At 41.2% G+C, this 17,465-nt stretch overlaps 1 protein-coding gene across 1 annotated transcript in view; it reads right to left on the bottom strand.

Annotated features, from left to right (window-relative positions):
- Positions 1 to 10,942: 10,942 nt before the first annotated feature.
- The window catches only part of LOC139228956 (protein FAM240C), a 31,325-nt gene continuing 24,802 nt past the window's right edge, over positions 10,943 to 17,465 (bottom strand). Inside the window, exon 4 of the mRNA XM_070860579.1 lies at positions 10,943 to 16,036. Coding sequence (XP_070716680.1) covers positions 15,901 to 16,036 — 136 coding nt within the window. The 3' untranslated portion in view covers positions 10,943 to 15,900. The remainder of the gene's footprint in view (positions 16,037 to 17,465) is intronic.

Genomic DNA, 17,465 nt, shown 5'->3' with positions numbered 1-17,465 from the left:
ATTCGCAATACCTGTGCCAGCACTTGAGAGAGCGATCTAATTAGTCCCACTCCCCTACTCTTTTCCCTTTGAAAGTTACTATTGAATCTGCTTCCACCACACTTTGAGGCAGTGCATTCCAGATATTTTTAGTGTTATATTTTGTTAAGACAGTTGTGTGCTTTCATTACTTATTCCTTCCAAAATAGTTTTGCTGATGAAACCCAACATTTTTTGATTACCAATTTTTGACTCGTATTTGCTTGCAACTAGGTTCACTTGAATTTTTGGATGCATTTTTAAGATTGAACACATTGATCTTTTTTTCAAGTGGTTAGGTTTATCAGAAGTTTTAGATTTGGTCTACTGCAGTTTGGTAATGTGAATCATGAATACTTCCACAGGATATGTTATAACCAGTGGTAATTGTACAGCAGAGGCATCACATTCAAGGATCTTGTGGAATTTCCTGCTGTTCCTATTAAGGGTGCAGGGGTTACAAAAATGCTATCACATAACCGGGTCAAATATGAAACCTTTGACTAATGGATAGCTTTCAAAATGACTCACACATTTTTTGTCACACAACAGCTGCAAAGTGATTTTGCTGAACATTTCTGGTGCTGAGTAATTTTCTCCTTTTTTCTTTCAAAGGCACTGGCTGCTTGCTGGGGTGTGGTTCCATAGACACCAGCAGTCCTCCAGTCATCATCATCATAGGCAGTCCCTCAAAATCTAAGAAGTGTTGCTTCCACTCTAAAAGTAAGTTTTCAGGTGACTGTACAGTCCAATGCGGGTATTACAGTCTCTGTCGCAGGTAGGGCAGAGGGTGGCTGAAGGAAATGGTGGGTGGGAAGCCTGGTTTGCCGCACGTTCCTTCCTCTGTCTGCACTTGTTTTCTGCATGCTCTCAGTGACGAGACTCAAGGTGCTCAACGCCCTCCCGGATGCTCTTCCTCCACTTTGGGCGGTCTTGGGCCAGGGATTCCCAGGTGCCGGTGGGGATGTTGCACTTTATCAAGGAAGCTTTGAGGGTGTCCTTGAAACGTTTCCTCTGCCTACCTGGGGCTCGCTTGTCATGAAGGAGTTCCGAGTAGAGCGCTTGCTTAGGGAGTCTCATGACAGGCATGCGGATGATGTGGCCCGCCCAACGGAGCTGGTCGAGTGTGATCAATGCTTCGACGCTGGGGATATTGGCCTGGGCGAGAATAGAGACGTTGGTGCGTCTATCCTCCCAGTGGATTTGCAGGATCTTGCGGAGGCACCGCTGGTGGTACTTCTCCAGCGCTTTGATCAGGTGCCCATTCGTCATGTATAAGCTTAGACAGCAAAGCCTAGATTTTCTGCTGCCCAATGCAGCAGCGTCCATCAGATGGGTGGTAGCGGAAGATAGACGGGAGTTCTGTCCCAAGGGAGCTCAGCCCAATTTCTGCCATGGCGCAGTTTCTGGGAGTCAGAAATGTCAGCATTCAAACAGGTTGGACCTTATTTTTAGCAATTCATTTTGGGAGTGGGGTGCAACATGCTATTTCCTGATCTTTGTGTGTGCAGGATACATTTTTAAGAGGAGTGTCCAGCTGTGGAATCAGCTGTGGTGGACACCAAGACATAGTTAATTACATTGAGAGAAAAAGTCACCTAATTTAGTAGCTGGCATAGCTCCTCTTTGGTGAATCGCACTCTTCTCTTGCACAGTTCCTCGCTGATATCTTCATACAATCAGCGTGGTCTGTAAATTCTTTTGTGGGGGGGTGGGGGGCAGGTGGCAATTCCTTGGAAGGCGTACTTCCTCATGTGCTGCAGCACTCTCTTTTCCTCAGTCCTGTACTACGCCATTAAAATTGCAAATATGTTCATTGAAAATCCCATGCCTGGTACTCAGAACCCCTTAAAATTGGATTGTGGCAAAAATATCCCCATGGACTCACATGCCCTTTGGCTCTAGCAATAAATACTTTAAAAGCTCTTTTGTAACTCTGGCAAACAATTCTCAGGTTTATTTTCAGGCTGTATGCTGTGTTGAGTAGAATGGGCCTATATTCTCTGGAGTTTAGAAGAATGAGAAGTGCTCTCATTGAAATGTATTCAATTCTTATAGGGCTTGCTGGGGTAAAGTCTGAGAGGCTGTTTCCCTGGCTGGAAAGTCTAGAACTAGGGGGCATAGTCTCAGGATAAGGGGTTGGCCTTTTAAGACTGAGATGAGAAGAAATTTCTTCCCTCAGGGGGTTGTAAATCTTTGGAATTCTCTATCCCAGAGGGCTGTAGATGCTCAGTTAATGAATATATTCAGGATTTTTGGGCATTGAGGGAATCAAGAGATATGGGGATAGGGTGGGAAAGTGGGATTGATGTAGAAGTTCAGCCATGATCTTATTGAATGGCAGAGCAGACTCGATGGGCCCTGTGGCCTACTCCTGCTCTTATTTCTATGTTGTTATGTTCTTATGCTCCAAAGTACTGCTGGCACTGTGTTTCCCTCAATCGAGCCGACAGGCGCGAAACCTGCAAAGAACGGTCGTCAACCAGGGCATGTGTGATCTTAGGTCAAAACTAGGTACATTGGTAATTTGTTCAACTTGTGTGAACTTTGTTATACTTGCCATGCACTCTGGAAACTCCAGCTGTGTGTTGCAAGGTAAATGTAGATGTAACAATACCATACCATAAAATGGAGGTGACATCCCTCACCCTCAATTTTCTCCCAAAAGGCCAACAGAAATGTAATGGCTCTCCTGAAACTCATTCAAACATTCAATGGATGTGGTGAGGCCTGACATGACCTAACTTGAACTGGGTTTGGCCTCTCCCTTGGAGAAAAGGATATCTGTAGCGCTTTATCGCCTGGTGTCACATGCTGAGTACAGAATGGTTGTATGTGTCTTTGGCATACTGAGAACAAAATCCCTGCACATGATGTACAGCTTCTCAGCAGCTGAATATATATAACATGTCATGATGCTTAATAAGAGCACACCACATGAAGTAGTTCAACACATTTAAGAGCAGTTCTGGCTTCCTCACAAATTGGCACAAAATTGATAATCTCACTTACACGCTTCAGGGATTGCTGAGAAGGAAAACTGAAACATTTATATGGAGTGGCCCTGAGAGGGCTACAATACTTAAGTTATTATTACATTACTATCCAAGTTAAGGCAAGTTACTGGGAAAGAAAGAAAGAGAGAGAGAGAGAGCATTTCTCTACAATTGGCATGTGGCACTCTTGACCTCAGAATGCTTGTTAATGAGATTAGTGCCCAAAGTGAAGAAATATCCCATTCCTCAGCACTGATATTAATTACCTTGTCTGTGCCAATGCCTGCAAATATGGTTGGTGACATCTTGACAGGTGCAGTTGATCAGGCTTTGCTGGCTGACGAGCAAGCCATCTTTCATGATTTTAATATGTCGATAGGATAAGATGAAGTAAGGTGGGAGGAGGCTCATGTGGAACATAAATACAGACGTAGACCTGTTGGGTTGAATAGCCTGTTTTTGTGCTGTAAAATACAATGTAATGCTATATACTGCTTTTGTATCGATGTAATGCTATGTAATGTAGTGCAATATAACATAAAGCAGAACATGCTGTGATTGGGTTGTGTTTTGTAAGAAACATCGAGCATATTGCTTGGTCAGGTCTTCATCCTTTTTACCCGTGTTGTCAAAGCCGACCTTTAAAGTTGGAGGTCTGCATGCACTTGTCATATACCAAAGCGACATTTTATCCCCTCTCTCTGCAGATGTGGATGTGCAGATACCAGCAGGTGGGCACAAAGCACTCCTCATGGAACCTAACCTGACTGGCATCCCTTTGTTGGTCCTCTTCTTCAAAGCTCTTCAGATAGTGGAACTTACATTGGGAAACAATAATGGTACTGGGTTCTAGACAGAGTAGGTAGAGAGAAACTGTTCCCATTGGCAGAAGGGTCGAGAACCAGAGGACACAGATTTAAGGTGATTGGCAAAAGAACCAAAGGCGAAATGAGGAAAAACTTTTTTACGCAGCAAGTGGTTATGATCTGGAATGCACTGCCTGCAAGGGTGGTGGAGGCAGACTCAATCATGGCTTTCAAAAGGGAATTGGATAAGTACCTGATGGAAAAACAATTGCAGTACTACGGGGAAAGAGCGGGGGAGTGGACTAGCTGAAGTGCTCTTGCAGAGAGCCTGCACAGGCTTGATGGGCCAAATGGCCTTCTTCTGTGCTGTAACCATTCTATGATTCTATGATAAAGGCACAAAGGCTCGTGAGAACCTAAATGCTAGCAGAGAGAAAAAAAATGAAAAAGGGTTTAGAAATGGCCTTAAAACTGTTGAATGAATTTCCATACTGGGCCCTTTAAACTTACTTCTACATACAGCTTAGCGCCTAGCAACCTTGGATCCCCATTTATGTGGGCATGGTTTGGAAGCATTTTGGAGCAGATGTAAAGGCTGGAAATAAATATAGGCTTTATTATGCTACTCCTACATCATTTGAATATCACAATGAAGCGTCTAGGGATTTTAAACAAGAATTTGCAGCACTCACCTCCAAGATGATTGGAAATATACATCATGCACAGAAAAGGGTGGAGTATTATGGATCGCTGCCTCTTTTTCCATGCCGCAATGCCCCAGGAACTGGCACACATGGGGTGCTCACGAGAAAAAAAATTGAAGCCAAGTTTAAGTAGATATTACGGGGGGCAGCGACATCTTAAAAATTTGTCTGAACTGGTGAAATATAAACCATGTCTCAGGGTTACTGCAGTAAGTAGAGGATAACTTTAATTTTGCCCATCAAAATGTTTTTGATGTATCTATGATGGAATTCTGGAGGATCTTTATGCCTAATAAGTGCTTAAAATTGTAAATATTAACCAGGTGAACAAATCTTTCCAGACTTCTACTGTACAAATGGGTGACACCTTCAGTGCAATGCACATTCCATATGCTCAATGCACAGCTCCTTTAAGGTGTCATCCTGTAGTATAATTTCTCCAATTTTATATCTGTAGAAAATTCCACCAGTAATTCACTGCGCATGTGGTGAGAAATCAAGAGCACATTAGTTCACTTATCCGAGCACATTATAACAGCAACAACAACTTGCATTATATAGCACCTTAAATGCAGTAAAACATCCCAAGGCACTTCACAGGAGCATTATCAAACAAAATTTGACACCAAACCACATAAGGGCAGATGAGAGTAGGTTTTAAGAATGTCTTAAAGGAGGAAAGAGAAGTTGAGAGGCGGAACATTTTTAGGGAGGGCATTTTTAGAGAGGCAGCAGCATGTAGATGTGAAATAGAAGGGGTTAAGGAATAAATTCTTGGGGGAACACCAGAGGTAACAGATTACTTATCACATGTTAAGCAAGCAACATAATTAAGGCCCCCATCTCAACATTTATGTATGTAATATTAATTAGGAATCAGTCACTATCTGGTGTAGAAAGCAGCTAGATCACACCAATCAACACCATGCCATGGGCAAATATACCAATGAAGTTTTGCTGAGTATCATAAATTTTAAAGGACATTTATGGCCAGGAATATTTTCATATCCAATATGGTTTTTCACAGATGTTTCAGAAAAAGGGCCTCCACCACAGTCTCCAAGAATCCATCCCATGTATGGATCACTCTTTTTTGAAGAAAAACTTCCTGATATCAGTCCCAAATTTACCTTCTCCTAGTTTGAACCTGCATCTCCTTATTCTACTCTTGCAATTTAGTTCAATTTTTTAAATTTATCTTTTTCATTCTGTATATGAATACTGTGGTAGCGAGCTTGGAATACTCTGAGTTAAATTGCCTCCCCTGACATAACACAGGTTTGGATCATGGTGATTAATCTAGTTGGGAACAAGTACAAGTGAAACTAGTTCTCTCTGTGCGTTATAGTTAACACCTGCTCTCTAACTCATGTTACCCAAAATGCCCAAGGGCCAACCACAGCTTAGCTGAGCTTAGTATCAGATCCATCTGAAAAAATCTAATATAGCCAACGTGCCACCCAGTTGACTTTAAGGCTAAAACAGGATGGAAAAACCCAGAAATGTCATTCTCCCTTACCAGGGATAGTAAAGTAGAGACAACTGGCTTTGTATCCAAACTGGGTGTGTTGAAGCATTTTGGTATTACCATCTGTTGTGAACTTCATCTATAATTTTAGTGCATTCATCAAGTCATGTTATAGCCTTTGTAAACTCTCAGTTTAAAATGATTCTTTATTAAATATATTTTAAACCTTTAAATAATTGCTATAATTTTAACTTCATTATTTGTTTCTACTTTTCCTCCTCAGTTACTTTTAAATACTTTATTGTATTCCATTTGTTTTACCTTAATTTCCTTTGAATACTTGGTCCTGAACTCATTGTAATATCCAGCAGATTGTTACTGTCACTTTAAGGATGTTAAGACTCTGCCCCCGGTCAGGCATGTTGCTATGTGAACGTGAGGTTAAATACGGCAGAGACATGAAATAAAGGCTGTAAGTGACAAAATGTACAGCCTCTGTGTCAGTTCTTTATTGGTAGTTTAATTTCCAAATACATTACCCTGAAAGATATTGATGGTGTGGGGGAAAGATCTACAAAATGTTGCAGCCTAACCAATTTCAAAAAGGAACAATAAACAATAAAAGCCATGTCCTGTAGCTTGTAGCAAAACATGACCAGTAGTGGAGGATTGGGGATTGCGGGAGAGGGCTCGACAGTGAGGGGGTTTGGCCGGAGCATCAGTGGTGGCAGGGTTGGAGGATCGGCAGGGGGAGGGGGTGGCCGGGGAGCGGGGGGCTTGGGGATCAGCGGGGGGAGAGAGGATCGGGGTTGCCCACCAAAGCATTATGGCCAGCCTCAGCATCATTGGTGGAGTGGGGCGGAAGTCTCATGGTGGGGATCGGAGGCCTGGAAAGGTAATCGAAGGCCTCGTGAGGGGATCTCCAAATTGTGGCGAGTGGGTTAAGTAGGGACTCTGGATCGAGGAGGTAGGTATAAAGCCACTTACCTCCTGGATGCAGCAGTCCCCACCTCGGTATAACTGCCAGGTTTCACGAATTGTGTGAAACCCATTCACATGCAGTTAAATTCAACATGGAGGTGAAGAAATAGACTTCCAGCCTCGTTACAATATTAAAATTGACGTACCGCCCTCTGGGAGCGGGTTGGTCCCACCCCCACGTCGCACCTGCGTTAAAACCAGGTCAGAAATCTAATTTTTTACAATTTAACTGCCCCATGTCCCAAACTGACCTGTTTTTTTAGGGTAGAATTCCAGCTGTCCTTTGAAGGCTGATAAGCCCAAGTTTCTTTATATCGCAAACCTTTGACACTAGGGGTCAACTTCATGGCTCTTCCCTGCAATGTCTCAAGTGCTTGAATGACGCTCTTGTGTCTCTGTGACTAGAACTTGACACAGTGACTCATAGTGTGGTTTGACCAGAGCACTATGAAGTTTAACCACAGCTTGCTCTGATTTATATTCTACTGTTGTTGTTACATAGCTCAACATCCCATTTGCTCTGTTGATTGCTGCTCTATACTGTTGATTGCTGCTCTATACTGGTTGTATATATTAAGCGTTGAGTCCACTAAGACCCCTACGTTTCTTGCAATTTCTTTTTTTAGATATTTCAAAACCATTCATGGAATACATGTGTTACTCATTTTTTTTATCTATGTACCATGCTTTACACTTATTTGCTATAAATTGTATCAGTCATTGATCTGCCCACTTGCATATTGTCCAACTCATTCTGTAATTTCTGTGCTGCCTCCTCTGGTTCCACTGTCAGCCGTAGCTCATTGGGTAGCACTCTTGCCTGAGTCAGAAGGTTGTGGGTTCAAGTCCCACTCCAGGGACTTGAGCACAAAAATCTAGGCTAACACTCCAGTGCAGTACTGTGGGTGTGCTGCACTGTTGGAGGAGGTGCTGTCTTTTGAATAAGACGTTAAACCGAGGCCCTGTCTGTTCTGTTCTCTCAAGTGGATGTAAAAGATCCCATGCCACTATTTCGAAGAAGAGCAGGGGAGTTATCCCCGGTGTCCTGGCCAATATTTATTCCTCAATCAACATAACAGAAAACAGATTATCTGGTCATTATCACATTCCTGTTTGTAGGCAAATTGGCTGCTGCGTTTCCTACATTACAACAGTGACTACATTCCAAAAGTACTTAATCGGCTGTAAAGTGCTTTTCGCTGCAGAGTGACTATTTGTACTCGTTTTCTGTGTGTCCTTTTGCGCATGCGCGCATTAGACCCCGCCCCTTTTTGAGCATGGGCCCATAATTCGGGCATGCATGCGCAGTACGACATACGATGACGCCAAAAGTCGGAAGTGGGAGCCAAACCGTGAGCCCGCGTGGAACTCATCGCTGCTGAAACATTTTCTGCCACTGGAGCCTGAAGCTGGATTTGATTCCAGCTTTTGCATTAGTTGGAACATTTTCACAGCCTTCTATGGGAGAGAAAACATCGGAGTAGTGGGAGAGAGAGGGAGAGCCGGGAGGTGAGAGAGAGAGTTGGGGGGTGGATAGAGAGAGGAGGGGAGAAAGAAAGAGACTCGGGAGAGATAGAGGGGAAGCAGGAGAGGGGATTGGAGGGGAGATGGATCATGTTCTTCCAACCCCCTTTACACCCACACCCAATTTCTTGGAAAGCTCAGTGTGTGTGTGACAAGGGATATCATTGGAGGGGATGAAATCCAGAAGTCACGACACTGTCACTATTCACTTCATACCCAATAAACCTGTTAACAATCCATGACCCACACACAATGCCTCATCTATGGCAAGGGGTAAGGTCAGGAACTTGGGCTGGGATGGGGTCAGGAACTTGGGCTGGGGGGTAGTATAAACTTGGGCTTGGGGGGTATTAACTTGGACTGGGAGGGTAAGGTCAGGAACTTAGGCTGGGATGGGGTCAGGAACTTCGGCTGGGGGTGGGGGGTGTCAGGAACTTTGGCAGGGGGAGGCATGAACTTGGGCTGGGATGGGATCAGGAATTTGGGCTGAGGGTGTCAGGAACTTGTGCTGGGTTGGGGAGCTCTATTCTTTCTGGGGTCTGAAGTCAGAATGGCTTGAATTACACTTTGCAAAGTCACTCAGAACTTGGAGTGGGTGATTCCAATTACACATTCCATGAAACACTTGGGTGTGGCTTATCCTCCAAGGGGAGCAATCAGCAATCAGGTCATGTGATAATGGAGAGCCAATCAGAGTATTTTCCTCGTGCAAATAGCTGTCCTTTTCATTGTCCCGGTGGTCATGAAAGGTGTCATATAAATCCAAATCTTTCTTTATTTTCACTATCCCTCCTAGTTAGATATCATCTGCAAACACCATCAGTTTGCATTTAGTTTCTGAATCTAAGTGGCTGATGTAAATTAGGAACAGTAGTGGTTACAACACAAAGCTCTAGAGAGTCCCATTCAGTACATCCTCCCAGCCTAACATAACTCCTCTAACAAATGCCATGCTGCTGGCTGGGTTGACCCCTGAGCCACCTAATTATGTACCGGCTCGAAGCCAGTGAGTTGGAGCGGGGCACCTATGGCATGGTAAAGAGGCCTGGCCCACAAAATGAACCGGGTTTCCAGCTGGCCCGCTCCACCCGTCGGCTGCCTGATAGTCAAACTCTGCCTCAAAGAATGCATTAGGCCTTGTCAACTATTGTGGACATTTTGGTCAATAATATTGTGATAATGTGGTGTTGTTAGACAGTGCCTAAATAATAGTATAGCTAAGGAGCCATGCAATTTGGTCGTAGCCTTGCTACCTTTGCAATTGCAGGGGCTATTCTGAGCCAAAGTTGATGTACTGGAGCACATGGACAACAGTACATCAATCAAAATGTTTAATGGCTCTCTGGATTGAATACTGATTCATTTCTGTGATATCCCCTGTTGGGACCTGGAATCTACCAGTCACATAGAAACTGAAAGATGTTTTTACCTTGGCTACCATTGGAAAGGCAATGCTTACTGAAGGTTTTCCCTACAGTTAATTGTTCAAGAGTTGGCACAGTTTCGCACCATCTCCCTGGACATTCACAGTCTTTGTATCTTCATTCATGACAGGTATTTGTGGCTGGCCCCTGGAGTAGTCGGTGCAAGTGATTTTAGATCTTCAATGCAACCTTTTCTCCTGCACTAACTTCTATCTCTTGTGGCAATGCTTGGCAGCACATGTGTAATGTTCATCAACATTTTTTTACACCTATCTAGGCATTTTAATAACTTCAACTCAGGCATGTAGCAACAGGTGTTAGCGGAGACTTTATTACACCGAATGAAAAGCAGCACCAGTATAAAGAGCCATTAACGAGCCCTTGAATTGGCACAACTAAGCATTAGCATTAAAATGATATCAAAATGTTGAGAAGTTCATTTGTGACAGGGTGCAAAACAGCATTGAAACCACCGACTGACACACCTTTCCCGCGTATCTGTCCCTTTCTACTACTTATTTTATTTCTACAGTATCTGAAACACAATCCAGTGGATCTCTCTTGCCGTTGGTATATTTCACTTGTTTTTTTAAGGCCACTATGGAAGCAAAATTAATTAACCAACTATATAAAAAATTCATAATATACCAAAGTGTGAATGTACTCTCAGCTGAATAAAATGTATAGGTGAAGGGAGCCTCACATTTCCAGTAATTTTATTAACAGGTGGCAGTTATTTGTGACATTATATTATATAATATCTAATTTTCCAGCTCCTTTGGGAATAATACCACAAGCTCCTTTGGTCCACTTCTATTTTTCCACAGATGCTGCCTGATCGGTCGAGTATTTTCAGCTTTTTTCTGATTTTAGTTTTAGTTTACCAGCATTTGCAGAGTTTTGATTTTTGTTCCTTCCCTATTATGTCTAAGTTTCACTGTGACAATAGCACAATAGAAACAGTACTGTGATATATGGTTCCGAATATAGTCCACCTTCAAAAGAAACAACAATCCAGTCCTTAAGTGATTATTTTTATTTGAGTTGTCAATAATGTTTCTCCTTTTTTATATATACGGATACAGTGTTAATAAGGTAGACTAAAATGTGGATCATTGCAGTTAAATTGGTCATGCACCTGGATGAAGCAGCCACCTTCTGGTGCAGGCAGGAGTAAAAGTAAAAATGCCTGGTAAGCAGCAAAAGTCAGTTTGAACCTGTGCTTTCAATGCACAACCATGCTTTAAAGGTGGTCACAATTATAGTTAAAACTGCCATTATAACAGAAAATGTCCATATCCCTTTCAAATTTAATAATCATTTCAATTCAGTCCAGAAGATTGCCACTTAATGCAAGAGTTCAACTGTATTTCCATCTGATTTGAATATCAAATCATACAAAGCAATCTATAACAGATGAAACAAAACATAATAATTAGTTTATACAATATTTCCACAGTTCATAGCTTGTTACAGTAGTGCAAAAAATGTAAATTAATTTTATTTAGCCACATATAAATGGAGCTAAAGTAACATGTATCAGTGTCCCACCAGGACCTCACAATTAGTATAAATCTAAATGCTGGTAAATTATTTGTCTATTTATTAGATGAGGCTTTCAATGAAAATATATAATCAATAAAATGTGGGGTACAAAAAGGTCAAGTCAGGCATTAACCATTTAACATTGGGAGACATTAGAGGCAAATTAGATCTTGTCTTCACTTGACATCCACACACTCACACACTTTCCAAGCTAACTCAAAGGATAGTGATCAAGAGTAGAGTCCTTTGCTTAGTTTTGCCTCCCTAACCTACGGGTACTAAGGTCAGTGGTAGCACCTTGTGCAAACTTACAAACCAGGGGCAGAAAATAATTCTTAAGATTATTTATAACCTTTCCCTTCAGTCATAGTGAGGAAGATATCACCCCTGATGACATGTTGCTGTAGCCTTGTCCTATGTCGCAATATAATAATAAAAAAACATCACCATTGATTGCTTATTCTGCTTATACATCATAGTAATCACTGTGTACCAATACAGTAACTGCAGAGCAAATCTCACGCAACTGAACCATTTTTATTTCGCTCCATAACATTTATAAGGGATCTTTTAAATTAACAGATATGATAATTTAAATATGTATATTAATATACATTGTTGAAACGCAATACAAGTTATTTGAGTTTTGCCAGATTAAAAGCAAGCAGAGTGCTAGAATGAATATGTCTGATAGTTTCTAACCTAAATTTTCATAATTTTAGATTGTGGGAGATGGCAAAAGTCAACCCTGCCATGGACTGTGTTATTACGCTGATATAGAGTCTCATAGATTGGCAGGACTCTGTTTCTACATCATGATTCGCAAATTTTGAGTTCCTTTTATTTGTTTTTCCATCTGTTTTTTTAACCTTCATCCCTTTAAATGTTGTGGCTCATACTGACATACAGTTCTTGTGATACTGCCAGCCCTCCAGTATCTTACCAAATGACCATTCTTCATGTGTAAGCTTAAACAATGAGTATCCATGGGCTATTTAACTGTGGGGAGCAGTATAGCCAAGCCCAGTGGTGTCATCACCTAACAAAATCAATAACTTGTATTTATATAGCACCTTTAACATAGTAAAACATCCCAAGATGCTTCACAGGAGTATTATAAGACAGAAAATTTGACACTGAGCCATATAAGGAGAAATTAGGGCAGATCACCAAAAGCTTGGTCAAAGAGGAAGGTTTTAACAAGCTTCTTAAAGGAGGAAAGAAAGGTAGAGAGGGGGAGAGGTTTAGGGAAGGAATTCCAGGCCTTAGGCTACCTACCATTCATGCACATGAACCATATACAATTTTATCTCTACTTAGTCCAAAAATGCTGTTGCGATTTGTGGTGTCACACCATTGCCCTAGCACAAATTCAGCACAGACTAGGGATTGAATTTGGGACATTCTGGCACCAAACCAGACAATAAGTTTACCCACTATAACATCTGGGCATCTCGAATGGTGAGCTCCTTATTTTAGCTGAGGTGAGAAAGTGCTCAGCAGAGGGGACACAAATGTTTTAATTGAAATGACAACACAAAAACAGGCTGTTCGGCCCAACCAATCATGTTGGTGTTTATTGTCCAGACGAGCAGTAGTCCCAATCCCATGTGCCTGCTCTGTTCCCATATCCATAGACTGCTTCACTGTGACCACTCATCTAACATATTCTTAAATATTGACATGGTGGGGCAATCAGAGGGTGAGGTGATTGTCACCATTCTTACAGAACGTGTAGTTCAGATAGCATCACAGCAACACTGGTATAATTCTTAGAGAGTACATTGGAATAGGCAATATAGTCAGTGAAGGAATAACACAATAACATGTAGAACTAAGAAAAATGAGGTTGAGAGGGGTAAAATTGACACACAAATATAAACTTAATTTATGTAATTATTATTTTATTGAAACATATAATTATTAAGGGGGTTCACAGCGTTAATGTTGAGAAAATGTTTCCCCTGGCTGGAGAATTTAGAATAGAGGAATACAGTCTCAGAATAAAGGGTTGGCCATTTAGGACTGAGATGAGGAGAAATTTCTTCACTTAAGGGTGGTGAATCTTTGGAATTCTCTACTCCAGAGGGCTGTGGATGCTCAGTCGTTGAGTATATTCAAGACAGAGGTCGATAAATTTTGGGAACTAAGGAAACTAAGGGATATGGGGATAGTGTGGGAAGGTGGACTTGAGGTAGAAGATCAGCCATGATCTTATTAAATGGTGGAACAGGGTCAAAGGGCCAAATTGCCTATCCAGCTTAGTTTTTATGTTCTTAAAATCAATTTTCCAACATGATGAGTGGTTTTTCAAAGTGCTTAAATATGAGGTGTTTGTAAAGGAGAAGTATAAACAGACTGTGACCTGGTAGTTCTGATTGGAGAATTGTCAGTGATGGTTAGGAGTCATCTGGGTCAAGTAACACCAACATTGATGCTTTTCTTCAAAAATGAAAAAAGACAAAACCCTAATATTGATAGTACTGTATTTCACTCTGAGTGTTTTTTTAATTGGCTCCAAAAGGTTAAACCAGAAAGCTAGAAGCAGCTGTAGGCAGCTTTGTAAAGGATTTTTTTTGTTGTAAAAGCAGGTGGGAAGAATAACAAAATAGGATAAGCAATGAGAACATAAGGAAAGAACTTAGTTCAGCTGAGGAATTTTGTGAAAAGCTACCTGTCAATGCTTCAGACATGGTTTCAAATATCGTAATCTACCATTCTTTCTGTTATTTAGATATATAATACCCATAACCTGTTAAAGTGTTTTGTTTTGTAGCAGGTGATTGGCTGTGTCACTATGGGCTGTATTTGTTTCAAATCAGTTTTATTATTGCATCTGCCATCTTTATTAAGAACAACGTAAATTGTGCATCGTCCTCCTCCAAAATGAAATACATCCCAAACTCTTCCGTGAGCTACTACAATTGGCGTCTGCGTCCTTGGGCTAGGGAGGGGGAAACTCTGCCAAGAATCCCTTTCCTTATCACTATCCAGTGACCTTTGTTGGAAGGTGCACGTGTGGCGATGTTGGACGAGGACAGGATTAAGTCTGGCCGTTCTCCATGGTCAAATAACTTGGCAACGCTCACTGGCTAGGCTCGCACTTGACGAATGGCTGTCAGCGCTCACGGAACCATACTGTGGCACTGACTTTAGAAGAGAAGGGGAGGAAAGGGAAACAAACATTCTACAATCATAGTTTTTTCTTTGGTTGGGTAATGAAAAGGTTACTGCACTCTTTATAATGAGTTTGATTCAGGTCTGAGACAAATCTGGCACTGATTCATTCCTGACCTGTAAAATGTGCAGTGTAATCACTGTAGGTGTAAACACTCTGCTATCACACCAGTAAAGAAATACACTCCCGACACCTCTATCCCACCAGACATTGTCGTTACCTGGAATAAAATATCACTCGTACTTGCTAATGCTTCGTTAACGTCCTCCCAGTCTTGAAACTACCTGTTTGAATGGGCAGTCTATACTTAACAATGTTCCTAGGATGAGCTCAGTCAATCCAAGTACAAATGGAAACAGAACAATAATGCACGACTGTTAACAGTGGGCTTGAGCACCAACCTTTGTGTCTCCTCAGTGCGTTGTTTGAATAATTCCGGAAATTTCAGTTTGAAGAAGCTGCAGATCAGCAAACACGCTACATTTCCAATATTTTCTTTGTCCTACTTTGATTCCCAAGTTAACTCCGTGTGAATCTACGTATTTGATAATATACAGGATACCTTTCACTTATCTTCATAACCATATATCAAAAACCCTTTCTCCATACTCCATTGCTAACACCGTCACGTTCCATATACTTCCTACATCCACATTCACTGCCGGCAATACTTGGGCTTCTCACAGCCATTTCTCCCTAGTCAGGTGATCATTTGGAAGGTTTCCTACTGTTTTCTAGTTATACTGAATGTCACTCCTGTAAATATGTCTGTTAATCAAATACAAAATTATAATAAAAATGCATTTTCTGTCAAAATCATTGTACAGGTAACTGCATTTACTTAGCTGACTCATTTTAGCCGTTATCTTGTTAAGGACCACATTTTGTTACCAATAAATATGTTGTCACATTTACAGCCCAAAATACATAACATGTTCCATGACCTGTCATTAGTATTTATGAAACTACAGGAAATTCAAAGTTATTATATAAATAAGGGTGCACTAAATAAAGCAACAAAGAATACTTACTAATATTTCACTGTAAATTCAGCGAATTATTAGAGGACAAGCAGGTTTGATAAAGTTATTTTCACAACGAGTAAGACCATGCATTACAGTAAACCCAAGTTGCCATGTTCTAAATCTAAATATGTACACAGTGAGTAGGCATGTCTGACTGATTATATAATCTGCACCCTTGAAATAACATTGATGTCTAACTGTCCTAAATTGGTCTGATTGCATCTTCAATGATTAAGCACTGGATGGTACTTGCTGAACAGGAGTTTCAATTGATACCACAGATTTCTGTCTCTTGGTGTCATCTTCGGGAAAGGTTTGCATCATCTTTTTTTTGCTTTCAAGTCTGACGTTCCATTCATTGATGAGTCTGCAAGTAGAACATATTATACTTTGTTCAGTGTGTTGTATATTCCGTATATCTGCAAATCCGCGTCATCACTAAGACCGCCTATTTTCATCCCCGGAACATCCCTAGACTCCACCCCTGCCTCCGCTCATCCGTTACTGAAACCCTTCATCCATGCCTTTGTTACCCCTAGACTTGACTATTCCAACGCACTCCTGGCTCTAACTTCCGTAAACTTGAAGTCATCCAAAACTCTGCTGCCCGTGTACTAACTCGCACCAAGTCCCTATCACCCATCACCCCTGTGCTCGCTGACCTATATTGGCTCCCAGTTAAGCAACGCATCGATTTTGAAATTCTGATCATTGCTTTCAAATTACTCCCTATCTCTAATCTCCTCCAGCCTTCAACCCTCCAAGATATCTGCACACTTCTAATTCTGGCCTCTTGAGCATCCCTGATTTTAATTACTCTACTACCATTGGTGGCCGTGCCTTAAGCTATGAAGGCCCTAAGCTCTGGAATTCCCTCCCTAAACCTCTCTGCCTCTCTTTCCTCCTTTAAGACGCTCCTTAAAAATTACTCTTTGACCAAGCTTTTGGTCACCTGCCCTAATATCTCCTTATGTGGTTCGGTGTCCAATTTTGTTTGATAACGCTCCTGTCAAGCGCCTTGGGACATTTTATTATGTTAAAGGTGCTATATAAATACAAGTTGTTGCAATTATTGTTATTCTTGATTGTTTTCTAAATATTTGGGAAAATGTATTCATTCCCTTGGGCAATACTAAACCTAAAAGTTAAAGACTATGGGGGTAATTTTAACTTTTGGCGCAGACGGTATCGTATCAGCTGTCCGTTATATACTTCTCCCAATTTTCATTTCCATTCACTAGAAAGGAAAATCGGGGGAGGCATATATCAGATGGCTGATCCAATATCACCTGTTGTACACTCTTGGCAAAAGTTACAATTTTCCTTCTGAATGTATTTTTTCTGTATTTATCATATTTATCATGTGCTAAAAGAAATTGGCAAACGTATTGTATGTCATTAAAGTTAAACTCTTATTATACATGTCTGTTTATTTTCTTTCTCACCTCTTTTGCTCCTCTTTCTTCTCTTGAAGCTGTTGACTCCTTACTAGGCAATTTTCCGCTCTCTAACCCAGAGTGCGAGATTAACTGTGGCACCTTTACCACCACCAGGACCGAGATTACGGATCTCAACATACCCAGAACCTCGCACCTTCTTGGGTCATATGGTTTAGATATTCACTGTATAAATTAGTCGAGCTAATGGAGAAGCAAATTCCTGAGAAGATCACACAAATCACAACAACTCTTATCAAATTTTGAAGTTCTACTACTCTAGAATTTCTGCTGAATTCTATGACTAAAAGTTTTTAGTATTTTGTTTCTCTGTGAGCCTCATGCCTGTTTGGAAGATCT

This window comes from Pristiophorus japonicus, chromosome 1, assembly GCF_044704955.1.
Source record: "Pristiophorus japonicus isolate sPriJap1 chromosome 1, sPriJap1.hap1, whole genome shotgun sequence".
NCBI classification, from domain to species: Eukaryota; Metazoa; Chordata; class Chondrichthyes; family Pristiophoridae; genus Pristiophorus; species Pristiophorus japonicus.
This window is presented reverse-complemented; position numbering and strand designations above follow the sequence as displayed.